This window comes from Trichoplax adhaerens, genomic scaffold (genome assembly GCF_000150275.1).
Source record: "Trichoplax adhaerens TRIADscaffold_1 genomic scaffold, whole genome shotgun sequence".
Lineage (NCBI taxonomy): Eukaryota > Metazoa > Placozoa > Uniplacotomia > Trichoplacea > Trichoplacidae > Trichoplax > Trichoplax adhaerens.
In genome coordinates, this window is record NW_002060943.1 from 7,431,238 (window position 1) to 7,450,990 (window position 19,753).

At 31.8% G+C, this 19,753-nt stretch overlaps 1 protein-coding gene across 1 annotated transcript; it reads left to right on the forward strand.

Moving 5' to 3' along the window:
• Positions 1-11,707: 11,707 nt before the first annotated feature.
• On the forward strand, positions 11,708-18,620 carry TRIADDRAFT_52113 (uncharacterized protein; the record flags this gene model as incomplete). The annotated part of the gene is made up of 11 exons (XM_002108007.1): positions 11,708-11,807; positions 13,545-14,291; positions 14,559-14,986; positions 15,088-15,240; positions 15,413-15,622; positions 15,824-16,234; positions 16,350-16,564; positions 16,665-16,782; positions 16,914-17,520; positions 17,936-18,126; positions 18,273-18,620. The coding sequence occupies 11 exons, from the start codon at positions 11,708-11,710 to the stop codon at positions 18,618-18,620; spliced, it is 3,528 nt and encodes a 1,175-aa protein (XP_002108043.1).
• Between the last annotated feature and the right edge of the window lie 1,133 nt (positions 18,621-19,753).

Genomic DNA, 19,753 nt, shown 5'->3' on the forward strand with positions numbered 1-19,753 from the left:
AATTTCTCTAATCTTGTTAAAGATTACTTACTGGCTGCTCTTTCTGTCTTATATCAAGAAATAAATCCCCTGCCTACCTCCTATTCTGCATCGTGTTTGAATTAATTTCTGAAGACTATCACCACCGATTTTTGCATGTTATTGCCATCATTCTTGGTAAAACTGCAATTTAGCTAAATTGAATAAAATATCTTTATTGCTGAGTACTGTAGTCATGTGCTATTTTTCAACCTTTTTACTATTGTTCCCATCTTTGTTTTGCAGTAAAATGTACTGCAGATTCGTAACTAGAATAAAAGGAAGAAATTAACATTGAATATCAAGCTAGATTTGGCTATCAAATTTACTTTGTAAGTTCAACTAGAATAATATCTGTGCGGACCCTTCTAATTACTACAGTAAAATTTTAGAGATTAACCTAAATTTCTCGCCTTTAGTGACTTTGCAAGGTGAGATAATGTTATAGAGCATAAGAAACGCTCCTTAGCATGTTTAGAATGTGCGAAGTAGTCGCCGTAGGATATCAGTTTTCGTTACTTAGAGGGTAGTATTTCTTCCAAAGTATTAGTTTCATGTATTAAAGACGGCAGCTCGATGGAGTGAAAGTGTGAAATTCTATTTTCATGTTATAATAATCTTGGTTATAAGAAATCTTCATAATCTCGTTAAATTTCGACATTTATCTATCTTGCAGCTTGCTAGAACGCCCATTAACCAGATAGAATGACAATAAATATCAATAACTTGAAGTAGCTTTTAGCTACCGAAATAAGATACTATAAATGTTCTTGCTTGATAGATATAGTGTGCTATAATTATAATTTCGATTACTTGCAGCTCAACACGAAATGGCGACGAATATTAATACCTTGAATTCTATAGAACTGCATCGACCTACTGTAAGTTTTGCTAAACTGTAGTAAGTAAAATATAGTTTTACATGTTTTATTTATAAAATCTTTAAATTAAAGCTGCATATATCGACAAAAATGTAATTTTTATACGCTTTAATGAAGTTAGTCTTTGTAAGAGTAATCAAAGCATACTAAGATATTAAAATCGATAGGAAAATGTTAACATAATAAGGATTGGAATAGTTTAAAATATATGCAAGATCTTCAAATTAAAGTTGTCTATATCAACAGGAATATAATTTTTATACATTTTAATAATGAAATTGATCTTTGTAAGAGTTAGTAACCATACTTAAACACTGAAATCGATAAAAAGAGTGTTAATATTATAAGAATTGGAATAATTTAAAATATGTATGTAAGATCTTCAAATTAAAGGTGTCTATGTCAAGAGAAAGGATATTTTTATACGTTTTAATAAAGTTAATCTTTGTAAAAGTAAGATCTTTAGACTCTGAAATCGACAGAAAAGCATTAACATTATAAGAGTTGGAATAGTTTAAAATATATATCAAATCTTTAAATTAAAGCTATCTATATCAACAGCAATCAGGAAGGTCATTTTTATATATTTTAATGAGGTTGATCTTTGTAAGATTAAGTAAGCATATTAAGATACTGGAATTGACAGAAAAGTGCTAATGTTCTAAAAATTGTAACAGTTCAAAATCACACATGAAAAGTGTACCGCAAATTTCCAAATAATTTCAAGGTCTAATGTAACCCTTATTTATTTATAGTATACTTTTGCTGATATTTACGTGGCTGCTTCTGAAGGAAATGAACTGAAAGTGGCTAATTATGCGAAACAAAATATTAATAAAGTTTGCTCACGCACAACCATGTCATTCTCATTTAATTTTGTAAGTTACCGGAGTAATTATCTTTATCGATTTAATAATGATCCCATCTATTACAAGGGTTACCGTCTTATTAAGCATAATTTTTAATTCAAACTGTAGGAGGAAGGAGACACAGCTGTTCATTTAGCGTGTAAGAAATCAGATGCTAAAGCTTTACGATTATTATTTCAATATGGTGCCGATCCAACCAAGAACGATGTGAGTTATCGTAGATAAACGCATAAATTATGACGCCTTTCCTTACCAAAGCTCATAATAGTTTATCCCGTTAGTTATTTAGTTAATAACCAGATCTATATAACTAGGTTGTCGACAATAAACAAATAAATTATAGCATCTTTCCGCATTAAAGTACATAGAAATTTATCTTATTATTTACTAAGTTTCTTAATTTAGTTTCGTCTAGAACTATATTAGTAAGTTGTTGGAGATAAATGCATAAATTATAATATCTTATTCCGCATTAAAGCATATGATAGTAAGTTATATTATTTACTTAATCTCTCAACTTAGTTATATCTAGATCTATATTACTACCGTAGAACATACAGTTGTACATCTCTGTAAAAAGTGACTCAGAATATATCGGGATTTTAATTTATACTTTTCAATGATATTATAATATCGTATATATATACAGTTGCCCGGCTAAGGGCGATATCTTATATTATTGCTTGTGGACTGGCAGAAAACATGAAAATCTAAATAGATCGCAAGTTGTTTGGATCTTTTAGTGCAGTCTAGGGAATTGATATCAGTACAACAGCTGCATCTGTTCACGACTTGATCTTATGCAAACTTAGACCTCTACTCATATGTGATCTATTCTTACACTCTATCGCTTATAATCAATCATAGGCACCATTTATATCTAACTATAAAGCTTTGAATCAGTTTATATAATGCTTCAACCATCACTCTAAATAAAATTTGACTTAATATGGATAAAATTATAGCCAATTCAATATGCTGTTGGCCATGGTAGAGTAGAAATCTTACAAATCTTTCATGACAGAGGCTGTAGTTTGGATTATTCATCATCAGTGAGTTTTGGATACCTTGAATATCATTATTAAATTAGATAACGTACTTTAATACTTTTAATATTATTGTGAAATTTATAGGATGGCAGTACTTTAATGCACATAGCAGCAAAGTATGGCAAAAGCGAAAATTTACTATGGTTAATGCGTCATGGACTTGAAGTAGATCCGAGAGATCTGGTAAGAACAATCAAATATAATATTTCAATCGTAAATTCAATAAGTTATTCAAACAGTGGTAAATTATATAATTTTTACTGTAATCAAGTTGTAAATATTTCAAATCTAACTGCAATTTCATTTATGTCTATATGTAATAATAATTTATGGATAACATGCTAATAATAAAGTAAAATAATTTATCGCAACAATGATGTACCATAAGGTATTAATAACATAATGAATTCTAAACAATTTTATTTGTGCTAATATAAGATACGCAGTTGTAAGTATTATCATAATCATTCTAATTAGAACAAAATATTCAAAACACTGGTAAAATATTTTTCGTATAGTTAAATTACTATAAGTAACTTTATATTTACGGATATATATATAATAAGGTAGTACGTAATTATAATAAAATTTAGTTATAAATTAGACTAAAGTATTCAAAGAGTGATGTCTATAGAGACTGTTTATGTACAAATTAGTTCTTTTTCTTATTATTTTCTGCCAGAATGAAAGAACTCCACTACATATTTCGATTTTAAATGGTTTCTCGAGGACGGCTAGAGCGTTATTGAACTGCAAGGCCGATGTTAATGCGTTAGATAAGGTGGGTACCGAGGACAAAACTGCGTCAACGCTGGTTTCTTCTATTCTTTTCACCTTCTCATCATATCAAAAAAGTGGAATAATGTTCATTTCCTCATTTAGTTTGGCAATACTCCTCTCCATTTAGCTTTCTTACATGCTTATTATGGAGCCATAGTGCCGGTTCTACTCGAATATAATGCCGATATGACCATTTTGGGAAAGGTATAACTGTAAAGTTAATATTATTTTATAATAGCAGATATATTTCAGCTAGCTATACATAACAATACTGTACTCTACGGCATACATTTTGATTACAAATTGACCCATTAATCAAAACAGCCTTGGAATGTTTTTTTGGCTCTTTCTCTCGTAGAATAAGGACTCTGTGTTACATAAGGCCACAAGGAAAGGATATATGAAATTGTTAACAGTTTACAAGAGTCTTGGCCATGACTTAAATATAGTAAATGAGGTAAGGAATAGATCTCAGATGGCAGTTATTAACTATTTAGGTTATAAAACAATATATTTGTAATAAGGTCGTAAAGTTTATAGGATATAATCAAATTATATGAGTATTAAGATATCTTTATATTTGCCTTAAAAATCAGCATATGAAGTATCAAACTAAAACCATATTTATAGTGATTAATAAATCTCAACGTAAGAACGGAAGTACTCACAGTGAATTCATTTCTTCCGCGCTTTATTACTATACTTGTGTTCAAATAATTTAATGGAACGATTGATTTAGTAATTAGTATGATATCGATAGCTTGAATAGAAAATCAAATTTAGGGATTTCTAACCTTTATCTAATACATTCATTGATTATCAGTGGCAGAACAAAATTATTCTTAGAATAGGTTATATCATTTTGGCTCTTCTATAGGAAGGAATTACACCTCTACATGTTGCTGTGTCCTGTAAAGAGATTCAAATCATGGAATTTCTATTGAAGAATGGTGCTAATCCAAATTGCTTAGATACGGTAGAGATATTTGATAATATTATAATTCAAGATTGTTATTCAACAAATCTAAGCAGGGATATTGCATATTTACCGTAGTTATATTATGAATACTTTTATAATTTTACAAAGACACACTAAAATATTATTGAATACGAAAACTTATAGCTAGTTAAGTGCATTACAATGCATTACTTTGGTAGTAGAATAGAATTGATCAATTAATAATCAATCGTATAGCACCTTATTAATGGTAATAAATGGCAGCTACACGACCTGTAATTGTTATTTTAGAGCTCAGTATTTAAGCTTTAAGAGACTTTTATGAAGAGTTTATATTAGAAATACACATCTATCAAATTGAACGCTTTTACTTTTAGTAGTTAATAGCACAAATAAATGGTTATCTAGGTGAAAGAATAAATATATATCTTATTGCTATTTTGAAACAGTCATTTAATATTTACTAGTATTTTAATGATTATATTGATAAAATACCGATAAAATATACAGTAGTTTAATAACTACATATCTTGTAAATATCATTATAACTTGCGATAACGTCCTGTTTAAGAAAATTTATAGCGATAAAATATTACGTAATTTAAGTAATTGCACCTCCATTTATAATCTTGAAATGCCTTACCAAACCTAGTATTTATTTAAAATTTATGTTAATGAAACAATGTGTTACTTGCTGTAGATGTAGAAAGTACCCAATTATATAGCTAATTTTACCACCAAATTCTTGCTTTTCAGAGCGGAAGATCTCCACTTTATTTTGCTGTCCATTCATGCTCACTGCAAGCTATTAAATTGCTCCTTCATTATAATGCAAATCCAAATATCACCTGTTGTGTAAGCTATTCGCTTTTGCTAATCTGGTAGCTTCATCAATTTATGTTGTCCTTTGCTAAATTGTGACATCTGGTGAAATTTCATGCAGAAAAAGACCAACGTTCCTCATACGCTTGGAGATACTTTATTACATCTTGCAATAAAAAATGGATCTTATGAATGTGCTCAGCTATTGCTTGCTAAAGGAGCCTTTGTAAACGGATGCAATGAAGTAAGATAAATACTGTCGGATTAAGAATTAGCCTTCCGAGCTATCGTCTCATACCTACTTCATCTGCTCAATTTTAATTGTAATAGTTAATATTTGGTGCTGCAATTCTAAGCTGCTACAATAAATTTATGTAGGCTGGATTTACGCCATTGCATATTGCTATTAAAAAACAAAATATTAAATTAATCAAGTTACTTCTGGATCGAGGAGCCGACTGCAATCAGCAAGATGACGTAAGTTATTTTAAAATAACTTACGCAAGATTGCTGGATATTAATATTAATAAGTATTCTTACTGGTACCTATTAAGAAATAGATTTTCTTATTATTTGGATAGATATCTCTTTCCAGTTTATGTCAATTTAGGTCTTTCTAAGTACAAATTTATTATTCGAATTATTATTGCTAAATTTAAAAAGTGTTTTTAGTATTTGTGTACATATATTTTATACACGTGAGCCTGCCAACGGATAGTTCAGGAATTCCACCCATACCATAGAACGATGCGTTATAGTTTACTCATCTACCTCTCCATGTTCATATAAAATAACTCTTGACTTGGTCTTACTTTTCCCTTTAATGATAAGATATTCAAACTAGGAATAGTTGCATTTATAAGCTATGGTGAGATGAAATTAAATAATACATCTTACTATATTTTCACTTTATAGCGGGGCAATACTTCCTTACACATAGCCGTTAGAGATGGCAATGTACACATTGTTGAAATCATCTTAGAAGTTGGTGGTAATATTGATGCTCTTAATAAGGTGAAAATAAGGATAGAACCTTTAGAAATATTTTGAAAAAATCTCACTAATGCTTAATATGATATTAGATGGATTGAATCAAGGTATAATGACTGATTTTTGTCATATTTTATCTTGACTTGATAGTCTTCACAGACTTCTCTCGATTGCGCAATAGAAAGGAATGATGACGAGGTTATTAGAAGGTTAGTTGAAGCGATTGAAAGTTCACAGGAGAAACGAAGTCTGCAATTATGAACTCTATTGCCAGTGTCTCCACCCAGAAAGGAAGAACAATATTGTATTTCCCAATATTTACAACAAAGAAATGAAATTAAATTTACTGTTGTGAAATATATTACTAGTATCGCATGACAATCAGAAAGACCGATACATTACCCTTATAATTACGGCGAGAAAGATTTTTTATTATTTACGACAAAAAAAGGAATTAAATTTGTTATCGTGAAATTTTATATTCAGTACATTATCCTTTATAGGTACAACAAAGAGGAATGAAATTTTGTTATATGTAGTTAGAGTAATAGGGAAATTTATTACTATGTGGTATATTGAGCTGCTATTACATTATTTTTATGCATGGATATCGAAGATATTCTAGTGGATTTACTTAAAATACTAATTTAATTACCACATAACATCCAAACAGCGCTATTGATATATTAAACCGTCTAAAGGAATAAAAACACTTATCATCATCTCTGAAAAGTTTGTCAAATTTGTACTACTATACCTCTCATTACAAATACTTTCTTACAGATTTTATTTATTTAAAGTATCATTTCTTATTCCTATAAACTGCGTCTTTGGAAAATCGAATTTTCTAATGAAGCAAAAATACTTGAAATACTCTATGCATTTACTTAAAATTGTAATTCCTCATACCATAAACTGCATACGCAGTATATCAAATGAATTATCTAAAGGACTAAAAATGCTTATCGTAACATCTGTAGAGATTACTGATTTGCTGCTGCAGGGTCTTTTTATGTGGGAAATATCCAGTATATTCTAATTGGCTTACGTGATTAAGATATTAATTTTTCTATACCCCTATACAATATCCTTAGCATATTAAATTGTTGAAAGAAATGAAAATATCGCAATATCTACAGAACTTAAATTATTAATCTCTAGCTTCGGATCATCTTATGCTTGAATATCAGATATTTTTTCACAAATTCACCTAAAATACCTATTTTCTGACGTCTTAAGAGTCTCCTTGATATATCATATTGCCGAAAGAAATAATATCTATATAATATATTCTAGAGAGCTTTTATCAATTTTAAGTTACCGAATCTTTTATATGCATGAGCTATCTTCAAACAAAACCATTCATCAGCAAGACTTTTTGAAATCTTAATAGTATGCAATTCAGATTTAAACAATAAACTCAATTTTAAATCTATGACTGCAAGCAATTTATTTCAAACGAAGAGTAATTATATGTAATCATCATTGAAGAAGCAATCAAAAACTAGGGCCGTATATTTTAGTGTTGAACACAATTTATATTTATATAACTGATTTATGCTAGAAACTGCTTTTTGAATCAAAGATCAGTATCCCTGAAATTCATGGTGAAATGCTTAGAGTACAAGATTTTAATTCTTATATTAAAGTCTGTCAGTTTACAGTTATAATCGTTTTCATGCTGGTACTGATTTCAAATAAGAAAGTGTTCATAAACCACGATAGAAGGCCATAATGAAGGTAGAAGTAGAATGATGCAGATTTAGTAAATACAACATAGTACGTATAACATGCCTAGTAACTCTGATATTGGGTTACAATCATCAAAGCTAATAAAGCTACTATTTCCAACGTATATTTAATAAAATAGAAATGGTATGTGCAACAAGCATGATAAATATGATATTATGTTGCAATCGTCAAAGCTAATAAAAATTATTATTTTAACAGCCCATTTCTATTGCGTTGATATAGTTTATGACCACAGAATAATGATGTCGCTGATCATGCCATGAGATCGGTATTAAAATACTCATTCGTAGATCAACTTAGCATTAGATTAATGATGATTACTTTTAGCTAAAAGATTGATTCTTTCATTGATTTGCATAAATGGCATGATTTGTTGTTGCAGAAAGAAATCACATGATTTAAATCAATAATAGCATAGGAGTATCCTATAAATTATATAGACAATTATTATTTATTATTATTTCATTGTTCTCCTAGATTTCATTATTAATTGAAAAAATTTCGGTGATAACCGATCAATAAAATAATACATAAGCATCAAAATTCTACACGAAATTAAACGGAAAATGAGTAACGGATTGTTATCTTCTTTCTTTAGAAGGCATAATGAGACAGTATAGCATGGATTAACGGGAAAGAGTTGCTTTTCGATCTAGCCTACGGCTAAGTTTCCGGTGAAAAAAATGCTGAAATAGAATGATGGGCTCAATTAATGGACGATATAATTGCTTTCTATCGGTTATTGTTTTGTTAATATCATCACCAACGCCTTTACTTGTCAAAGAATATTTAGCCGGTAAACAGCATATTGGAATGTATATATTAGTTCTATCAATATAAAAAAAATGCACTATGTAGCTGTAATGTATTTTTCTTGAGCTTGTTACCATCTCTATCCTAGTTGAGGCTGGCTAAGAAACTAAAATTGACAAGCTAGAGCACAAGCTATTTCTGACAAAGCAGATACCATCATATTGACGAACATCGTCATCATTCAGTATAATTATTTACTATCATACATTGCTATCATTTTTAAATTTCTCTGTAGGTGTTGAGGTCATTTTGATGATTCATTATTTTAATTACTGGAATAAAATCTACATTATGGGTATACTGTAGATAATATACATGTTTGTTATTCATCATGCCTTTGCGTAGAACTGTCTTGTAAATTACAAAATAGAACTCTAGTGATGGTACTACATGTCATTATTGTTCTACTTTGTGAATCTGTTCGTGGAGATCAAATTTTCTTAATAAGTTATTCCATTTGCTTTACCTTCCGTTGGAGTTAAGTAATGACGGAAAATCATCACCACATCCACTTATTTCATGCTCGTATAAATAACTATTATCTATTCTTGTCAACAGTACTAAATGTGCTGTATAACTGCTATGCAAAGTAACTAATTATAAAGTCTGATTGAAGATGCTGACATGTATGAAATAGATACCCTATTTACTCATTTCCGTACGTCAGTCAATTAAATAATCTCCGCTTAATTTAAGCAAGGGATAAACACCTTAGCTAGGCACTATTTTTGACTACATTCCAATTTATTTCACTTGCAAGCATACGACCATAATATCTCTATTCCGTACCTCATTGTGCTTTAAGGTTAGGTTATTCTGCTTATTTGTTAAAAGTGTTTAATTCCAATAACTTACTCAAGATCATAAACCATGATCTACAAAAGATCTTACAACTTGATATCGTGACCTCTGTATGCAAATTACTTCGTCCTGACCTTTCCGCACTTTCTTAAAGTCTTCTATACTTTACACCTTACAATTGACGTCATAAAAAATTTATCAAGATCGAAAAATGTAAATCATTGATGTATATATCCTTATATTATTAGCAATTCGTTGTACGGTAATGAAAACCCATTTAACTTCTTTGCAATCCATTTAATTATTTAATGTAGTCCATTTTACTACCAGAACAGCATTATTCCATTAGAATAGAGAATCTATTATTATACAATACCGATCCATATTGAATACTATAGTTAGAAAGTCGATGCATTAACCATTATTAAAAGCACTCTTCCAATTTTATAAAATCGTAAGGGATCCATATTTGATCATATTGCAAAATCTTGAGACTTGAATTGTTCCGCATGTATAAAGACTTTTCCATTTAGTCTATTTTAACGCAGTTAAAAGGGTATTGTGTGACCTTTTTGCATTTATCTACATTTAATATCGTTAATTATATTACTCATACACTACAATAATTCAACATCCATAAGCATAATCCACTATACTGAATAGATCCATAGTAAATATATTATCCTGTAGCAACAAAAACGTCGCTATCTTTTTCGTGGCATATCATAGCTATTTTTATTCTAATGCCTAGGCATGCCAATGGATTGTATTCCAATTTACTTTAATAATGCGACTCATATAGAACTGAAAGAGGAGCTATCACTCTGGCAAAGCTATCATTTACCCTCTATAATACTCTCCTATTTTATTTTAATGCCAAAAGATACTACTAGATTGTATTCCAATTTATTTAATAACACGACACATCTAGAACAGAATAGGAGCTATCGCTCTAGTAAAGTTATCATTCACCATTGGGATACCATTTGATTGTATTCCAATTTTCTTTAATAATGCGAATCATCCAGAACTGAAATAGGAGTTGCCTCTCTACTAAAGCTATCATTATCATCTATAATGCTCTCCTACTTTATTCTAATACCTAGAGATCCACACTTGATTGCATTCCAATTTATTTTAATAATATAAGGCAAATAAAACTGAAACATTCGCTACTATTCAAATTATTATAACTAAGTGTATATAGCCATCATTCATCAGTCGTAACCATGATGTGATGAACGCCTTCGGGATTTTTGGAATGAAAGGCCTCCAAAAGTGAAATTTCTCCCTGTATTAATACTACCTCGCATTAAAGCATTACTCGATGCTATACTGTAGTTACCTTCTTTCTATTTTCCATTATTACAGTACATTAATAAAATGGACAATAGATGAGAGCGCGGCAAGGCTATAGATAGACCAGCCATTTTGGTTAAGCTATTTCTACCTGACTAGCATAGTATTGATACGGATACAATAGAGCAAGTAGTATACTGAGCAGTTTCTCTATCGAATCTACTCTTGAACTGTATAGAATAACTGGAGAATACGTCATATTAGATGCACCCGCAGTCCTGCGCAAAATCCATCATATTACTGTACAGTGTACAGTACTATATACTGTAAAATTCGATTGCATCTTACTATCAAATTCGTTGAGAATTACAGTACAAAATATTGTAATAAGAAAATTATACCGTAGCAATGAAAAGTGCGATGACGGCGTTATTTTTGGCCATTGCCATGGTAACGCATCCACATCAGCCCGTGCTGGGCTGTACTAGCGGTTATATTAAAGTGCTGAAAGGATACAAAGACTTGATATAAAGTCTTTCAGATAACTAAGGGCAAGCATTTTTTCCATGAAATTCTATCATTCTAAGTTATTTGCTTACTGAAGAACTTGATGCCGCAATTAGTGTTATGAAATTACAATCTACTCCCTTCCGAATTCGATCCAATCCCCACATCATGATGATAACATTAGTCTATCTTTGGATTGGATTATGCATACCTCATGCAGTTGTGGCTCAACAATCATCATTTCAATTACTCAGCAATGAATTTCAAGGTATTACAGTATAGAAAGTAACTATAATTTCAAGCTACTTATACCGAAAAAATATCGACGTAAAAACAGATACGACATCTACTCATAACATCATTAATCAAGAATATAGCCATGATTTTTCGTTGTCATTTTTCCCTTCGCTTTTTTATCGTTTGATTATTTTCTATCTGATATAGAAGAGAGCTATTTACAGTGTTCTTTTACAGCTATAAACTATCTTAGAAAAAAATAAATATCAAATTCACGTTTAATGTACCTAAATAAATGCATAATAAAATGGAGTTTGACATTAATCGATTTTACTTACTTTTCCCAATATTATTATGCTTAGTACAGAAATTTGTAATAGAATCCTTTATGGACGCTTCATTTCAGTATAAGATGACTTATTTTAGTGTTCAGTATCAATAATTGCTTTTAAATCTTAGATTTGTATTACACTCATTTTGTTCACAAGGCGCATATTTTCGACCATTCAACTGTAGATCATATTCTTTTCGAAAGTATCAGTTAAGCCCGTTTCCGTAACGTTAACTCTAAGACTACATGGATTAAGAAAGCAGATTAAATTAGTAGAGCGCTTATTAAGATAGCGATTGGATAGCTTAAAAAATAGAATAGTGGGGATAAAAGGTTGTCGCTAGTTATTAGACTGATAGGTTGGATTATGACGACCGTCTTCCATTTTACAGCATTATTAGCCAATGCTCTGTTTGTATTGAGTGGGTCTATATGATAAGTGCGTTCGATATTTCAAATTATTTTTAAATCATAAGATTATCAATTATGAGTTATTCCTAGCCCTTCTTAGCCTCGTTTTAGTATGAAGCTTGATCCATTAAGGTGATATGCTACTTGTAAAAATTCTCTATTCGATGATGAAAAGTTTTAACAAACTATCGGACGAAGTCGCGCTAATCTATGTCCTACTGCTGTAAGGATGCATGTGAAGCAACTTAAATTTACAGCACTACTATTTTCGCGACCGTTATCTATCTAAGCGTTTTAAAAAGAATTCAGAGACCACTTATTAAAATGCAAATGGGAATGATAAATCTAAATGTTACAGATTTTATTTATCTGTTTTAATACTGATAGACTAATTAACCTGAAAGATCCCAAGTGTTATTGTAATCATATCAAGTAATGTAACTATACAAAATCGTGTTAGCTACTTTTCTATAAATGATGATATTTTATTGATGAAGAAATGATTGTTCACCATTTTTCAGAAAAACTTTAGGCTGTACATTCATATAAGTATATGATGTATATCTAGGTTTATCAAATCAATACTTTACGCTCTAGGCATTATGATATCTAAAGCGTCTTCACATAACGAATAGTGTAACAGTAGCATTTAGCTAGTGGTTAAATTTATTGCAAAAAATTTCTTACAGAGTAACGAAGGGTTCAAATTACCGATTAGAACTTCTCATACTGAAAATTTTATTATTTCGTAGATGATCGATTTGATAGCTTACCACTATCGAAGCATTTTTTTAAAAACTTTATGCGTAATAATTGATTAATACGGTTGATTACTGATTATCCTATTAGTACTATGACTTGAAAGATTTATACCATGTTACTAGTATCCAGTTTTGAAGTTGAATAACCTCACCTAAGCTTATATCACATTGTAGAAGGAATCAAATTGATCGAGTTTTAACTTCAGCTCTGTTGTAAATCTAATACGTTATTAATTTTTGTTTTACTATTTTTTCTTTCTGATAGGTTTTAGTTCCATGGATCAATTGCTATCTAGTGATGGCATCAATACAATAGCACCATCTAATGAAATCTTTTCAACTATATTCTTGCAAAGCGATGTAATTCAATCACTGGACTTAATCAGTAACGATTTTGATAGCGCAGTAAATCAACCATCCATTGATTTCAGTCTCTCTCAACTACCATTAGCCAGTGATTATAGCGTTATTGATACCATTTCGATTGTATCTTCAAATCAACTGTCAAGCGCAGCTTCTGAAATTAGTCAAACTGTAAGCAGTACGACAACAATTGCAATTCCAGCTGTGAGTGATTTATTATCATCAGCATTTCCTGATCCCTCGTTATCGAATCAACTACCTTTGGAATCATCAGTTATTGATCAGTTGATAAGTGAATCACAAGTTATTTTCGATTCTGGAAGCCTAATTTTGCCATCAAGTAATCTTGATAGCATCACAGATGTTAGTATTCTAACCACTAGTTATCCACAGGTTACAAGTGATGTTTCATCGGTTCCTTTGCCGGATGGTGGTTTTAGTTTGTATAGCGATCCGAACTATTCACAAGTATCGACACAAACTGATTATCAAGTAACAACGTACTATTCCACTGTTTTATCGCCGTCTCAAACCATAACAGACTCTAATTCTCAGATCTCCATAATTTTGGTCGAATCTGATACACTTACTAATATTATTTCACCGTCATTAACCGACCAAATTGGTCAAACAAGTCGTGATATCAGTGGTTCCATGATTCCAGAATTTCCATCGTCATTAGTAGTATCAATAATATCATCATCTTCGTCATTATCAGCCATTTCATTGCCATCATTATCCTCATCGCTATCCTCATCATTATCATCGTCATCGCTTCCATTGCCATTGTTATCATCGCAATCTTTCTTGTCAGAGATATTGCCCTCATCGCAAGTGCCGACGGATACTGTCTCATCTATTGCTGATATTTCAACAACTCCGATTATACCAACTCCAATTTTTTCGACTGATCAAGTTTCTACTGATGCCTTAGCATCTCCATCGATTTCAGTCGCTCCTACAATACTACCTAACCCTACTACCGACGCTACTACACCAACTACATCAACTATTCCAATACCAACGGATGCTACAACACCAACGAATGCAACTACACCAACTAATCCAACTACTTCAACAACATCATCGAATACGCCAACTGCAACCAATGCAACTACAAGTACAACCTCTACTCCAACTTCCAATGAGACCGCTACTGATGGCATCTATCAAGTTCCAAATGCAACTTATCTAGTAGAATTTGATATGTCTGTCAGTGTTACTATCCAATTAAGCAATGATACATTTAGAAACGATTTACAAAATAAATTGGCAGCATTATATGATAGCGCAGCAGCCACACGGGTCAAACGAGCAACATTACCGGTAGCAACCACCGTTGGGGTAATTATGACCATCAGTAAAGCTAGCTTTGTAAAATACATTTATATTCTCTATAATATCCGAATAAAATTTAAATATTAAATTATTCATTTGCCACCTAGGTATATAACACAAGTAGAAGTGCAACAACTCCTACCAGCGCTTTGATTGTCTTCTATGTTATAAAAAGTCAAGAATTTATTTTAGGAACTACTGCTGCTGCTACTCTCAATCGAGTTGATAAAACTGTTGCTTCGGCTACACTTCATCGTCCAGTAAGTGATTAAAATAATCCTAGCTCAAGTTTGCGGCTTGTTTAACAGCTTAGCCAATCGATTTCAATAAGTGTTTTTCTTTCTCAAATGATCAATCGCATTACATCTAATATAAACATATTTTTATTATTACTTTATACATAACATCCAACTATAATCCCTCTTGCCACAGGTACTATCTACATTCAGGGCTCTCGTTGCACCGGTGCCTGCTGTTTTTCCTTACTGGATTATTGGTGCTGCAGCAGGGGGTGTTGTTTTACTTGCACTCGTTGGACTAGTTGTATACTATAAGTGCTATGTTGATTCGGCCAACAAAAAAATAGAAGAAGAATTACAAATGGTTAAGAAACCACCATCAGATCCTAAGGAAGTTGCTAAAGTAAGTGGAAAGAATTCCTTACCTCCAGGCCATTGTCATCAGTTACTATAATGAAATTTAACCTATTTAAATACCGTAATCAGAATTTTATATTTTTATATGCCCATTAGTTATATGGTATTTGTCATGGATGCAGATTGATCTATTGCCTACTTTATCGAAATCATATTAATGATGTTCTTGATATTTTATTCTATTCAGCTGGAAGAAACAGCTTTTGTTGTTCGACCACCTCCAACTATTGCAGGGGAAACACCACCGCCACCGTCTTCCTATAGGCCACGAAACAAAATTCGGCCGATGCCAGCTCCACGACGTGATTTACCTATCGATAAATCGGATGATAGTGATTCTGTCGATAGGCCATTGCCACATCGAAAGCGAGATAGCAGTAGATCAGATGATCAAGAAGAAAATGATATCCGTGAGCGATTACGGACACGTAGATCGCAGCGTGAAATATTTAGGAAAGCTGTTGTTTCTGAAAAGCCAGAAATTAGATTAATCAGTCGTCGAGAAATTTCGACTAATGCATCGGTTCCAGCGGTTGGGTTACCACCACGAGGTAGAAATAAGTCTAAATCAACGCCAAACAAAGATGATCATGAATTGGTAAGAGTGGAAGATTTCCAACTTTAGTTTTTACCTTTATGATACCTATAATCAGCGTGAAAATAGAGTACAATACATCACGTTCTAAATTATCCATATTCTACTTTTATTTTAGGACGAGAAAAAAGTTTTTGAGCATAAATCTGAAGTAGAAAGATGGCGCAATAAACAACGACAACGAGATAGAATTAATGCAATTATTGGTAAACAAGAGTTAGCCAAACCAGAAGCAAGCCTACCAGACCCAGAGCAAAAGAAATCTTGGAGAAAATCACAAAAAGATATTGGCGCTGTATTAGATCCTGAATCAGCAGCTGCTAAGAGTAAAAGGTAATTCAATGTAATCTTTAAAGCAATATTTACTCTTTAGTTATTACCATAACCATGTCACGAATACACCGTACTAAACTGAATCGGTATCTGGATTTAGATTTAAAAACTTTGGCTATCGACAACGCTATCGAATCGCTCCAGAGCCAGAAGCTGTATCAGCAAGTTCTACACCACACAAGCCAGAGGAAATGAATTTATTACATACGTCGGAGAGGGTTAGTTTACAGAGGATAATCATTCGAATATAGATTGAAAAAGCATAAGCAATTTGATTTCTATTTTCCTTACTTACTAATAGCAATGATTGACATTATTCTAAGCATAATTTTTGATTACAACACATAAGGATAACGATCAACCAGATGATACACATCTACCACCAATTAACAGTGATGGTAGTAAAGAACCACAGGATGAAAAGACAAGAGAGAAAATGCAACATCTTATTTCTGATGCATTGAAATTACTCGGTCCAGATTTTTCTGATACACTAGCAAAGGCATTTGAGGAAAAGATATCCAAAGAACAAAGCCCGCAAAATTCTACCCTGAATCAAAGTGAAATACCAACAGCTACACTAGGTAGTTTAGGACGTGAGCAAGAAGGACCACCACAAATTTCACAGCAGTTCAACAAGCAACAAGAGCCTAAACCGGCTAATACATTTCAACCTATCTTTACCAGTGGACCTAGAACCAATGGTCTATCTAATGTGCCTAAATCGAGCATGCCACGCTCTTTCATACGTCCAGAACAAAATCAATTTAATAAAGCCCAAGAGGTTACTGCACCAGTGGTTGGTAATCGTATACGCGCACAACAACAGTTTAATAATCAGCAATATCCACCATTGTATTCCTACTATCCTCAAAATATGTCCATGCCCAATCAACCGATCTATAATCCTATGTTGGCAACGCATCCAAACATGTTTGGCATGAGGCCGCCATATCGTAAGTCATCGCCTTCTAAGAGATATCTTTCATTCTAGCCGATTACATATCTGTTATCGTTTATATAGCATACATCAATAAATGGATAATAGCTTTAGCAAAAGTAGACACGCCGACATCATTTAGAACCAGTCAATTGTAGCATCCATAGTATTATGTTAATCTTATTAAGGATTGAGTGATATCACTTTCAAGTTAGCCTGGCAGTGATCTAATTTTGAACACTACTATTAGTCATTACGGAGAAGAAATGCTCATATGCGTAGATGATCGAGCTTATCGATAAATGACTTGTTTGATTCCTTCATTTCATAACCATAGAGCTTAAAATAAATATTCCTACTATTATTAAGAGTTGTAATAAGTTTATAGGAGTGGAAATGTTAATTTTTCATCCTCATCTATTTATTATTAGTTATGGGCTACCAGCCTCAACCGCAACCTCAATATACTGCTATACCAATGACTGATAGTGGCGAGCAGATGCACGTAACTCCAGTTGTTCAGCAACCTGATGGAATGGGTGGAATGACTTGGGCACCAGATTATTCAGCTATGCAGAATAATAATCCACAATTTTTACCGACCGGACAAAGCAATGTCAATGTAAGCTACCTATTATTACTCGTCTTAATGGAATAATTTCATTTTCAATTAAAGGCATTATCAGCAATAGATTTAGTTGAAATTCATTACTTATAAGTGAAATTAAGCAATCAATCCATTTCTAATGAATTTCTATTCTGGTTTAGCCAAATGCATCTTTCCAGGACACACCAACAGCAAATCGTCTACCAACGACAAGCAATATAAATCAATCACAACGAACGCCAACATCTTTAGGTGGTCTATCATCACTTGATAGAACAGGACCTCGGGCGCAAAAATTGGCAGTAAGAAGTCCAGCAGGATTACAAGCTATGGAACCACTATCCAATACAGTTGATAGTTTTGCCAGTGGTGTATCTTCACAAAGCTCTAAACCTTTAATTAGAAGTATTAAAGAAGAATTACTAAAGTTGTCGACAAGAGGCTCTGTTCTATTAGATAACAAAGATACAAGTTCTACTAATCTTTTAGATAGCAGCCGCAATATATAAATTAATTTTCAATTCTCTAAATTATGTATTTATGATACTGATTTTTAAAGTTCATTATTGATGGTCTAATTCACGACAATATGTATACTGTGAGAATCGAAACAACAGAATATTTTTAGAATAATTTTCTCATCGATTGAGCATCTTTATTATAAGCGACTTTGTATTTTAAGATGCTATACTGAATTGAAAACAGATTTCTGTATAAAGTAACCTTTCTCTCTCTCTCTATATATATATAGAAAATAAGTTTAAAATGACAGTACTAATTCATTAATTCTGGACCGCCTTAGATTTTTAACGGATATCATTTCCTACATGACAACATTGTACAGTTTATATATAATATTTTGTGTAGAATTGAACCATTAATAAGCCAAGAAATAATAATTAATTAATTAATCCTACGTGAAAGGTATTACTGTTAGCTATGTTTAAGAATATTGAGATATATACTTTTAGTTGTATTTACTCATTAAAATTGTATTTTATATATATATATATATAATGATCACCCTATGCCGTTGAATGGCATAGAACCATCTACGATGGTTATGCTACCGATTTGAAGCATGATACAGTATATACATTTGACAGATATTAATCAAGTTATGCTTGCAGTCATCTATTGAACTAAGAGTATTGCACTAAAAACTATACTCTAATCATACTTTACAATGTTTCAAATGTAGCACCTAATGTTAACTGTGTGATTTCTATCGGCTTGTATTGTGAAATTGGTGAGCATTCTTACCTCGGAGTGTATTGACAACGACCACAAACAAGATATAATCATTTTATTTATACATTTCTATTGACTGTTTAGCTCGGAAATTTTATAAGAATGACATTGTATTAAAATGGTAAAACTTTTAATTTACTTTGTAAAAGCTGTATCCACAGTCGATCTAAGTAGTATATATTTTCCTTTTTTCGGTACGTATAACTCGATTTTACTGAGTTACGAAAAATAAATAAAATCGCTTTGACCCATGAATTTACAGTCTAGTAATGGCTATGATGCTAGGAATTGTTTTTAACTTTAAACTACTGTACCTGATGAGTGCAAATGTTCTTTTCTAGTTGGAAATTGAGAATAACAACATTACTGTACGATAGTAGGCATACAGTTG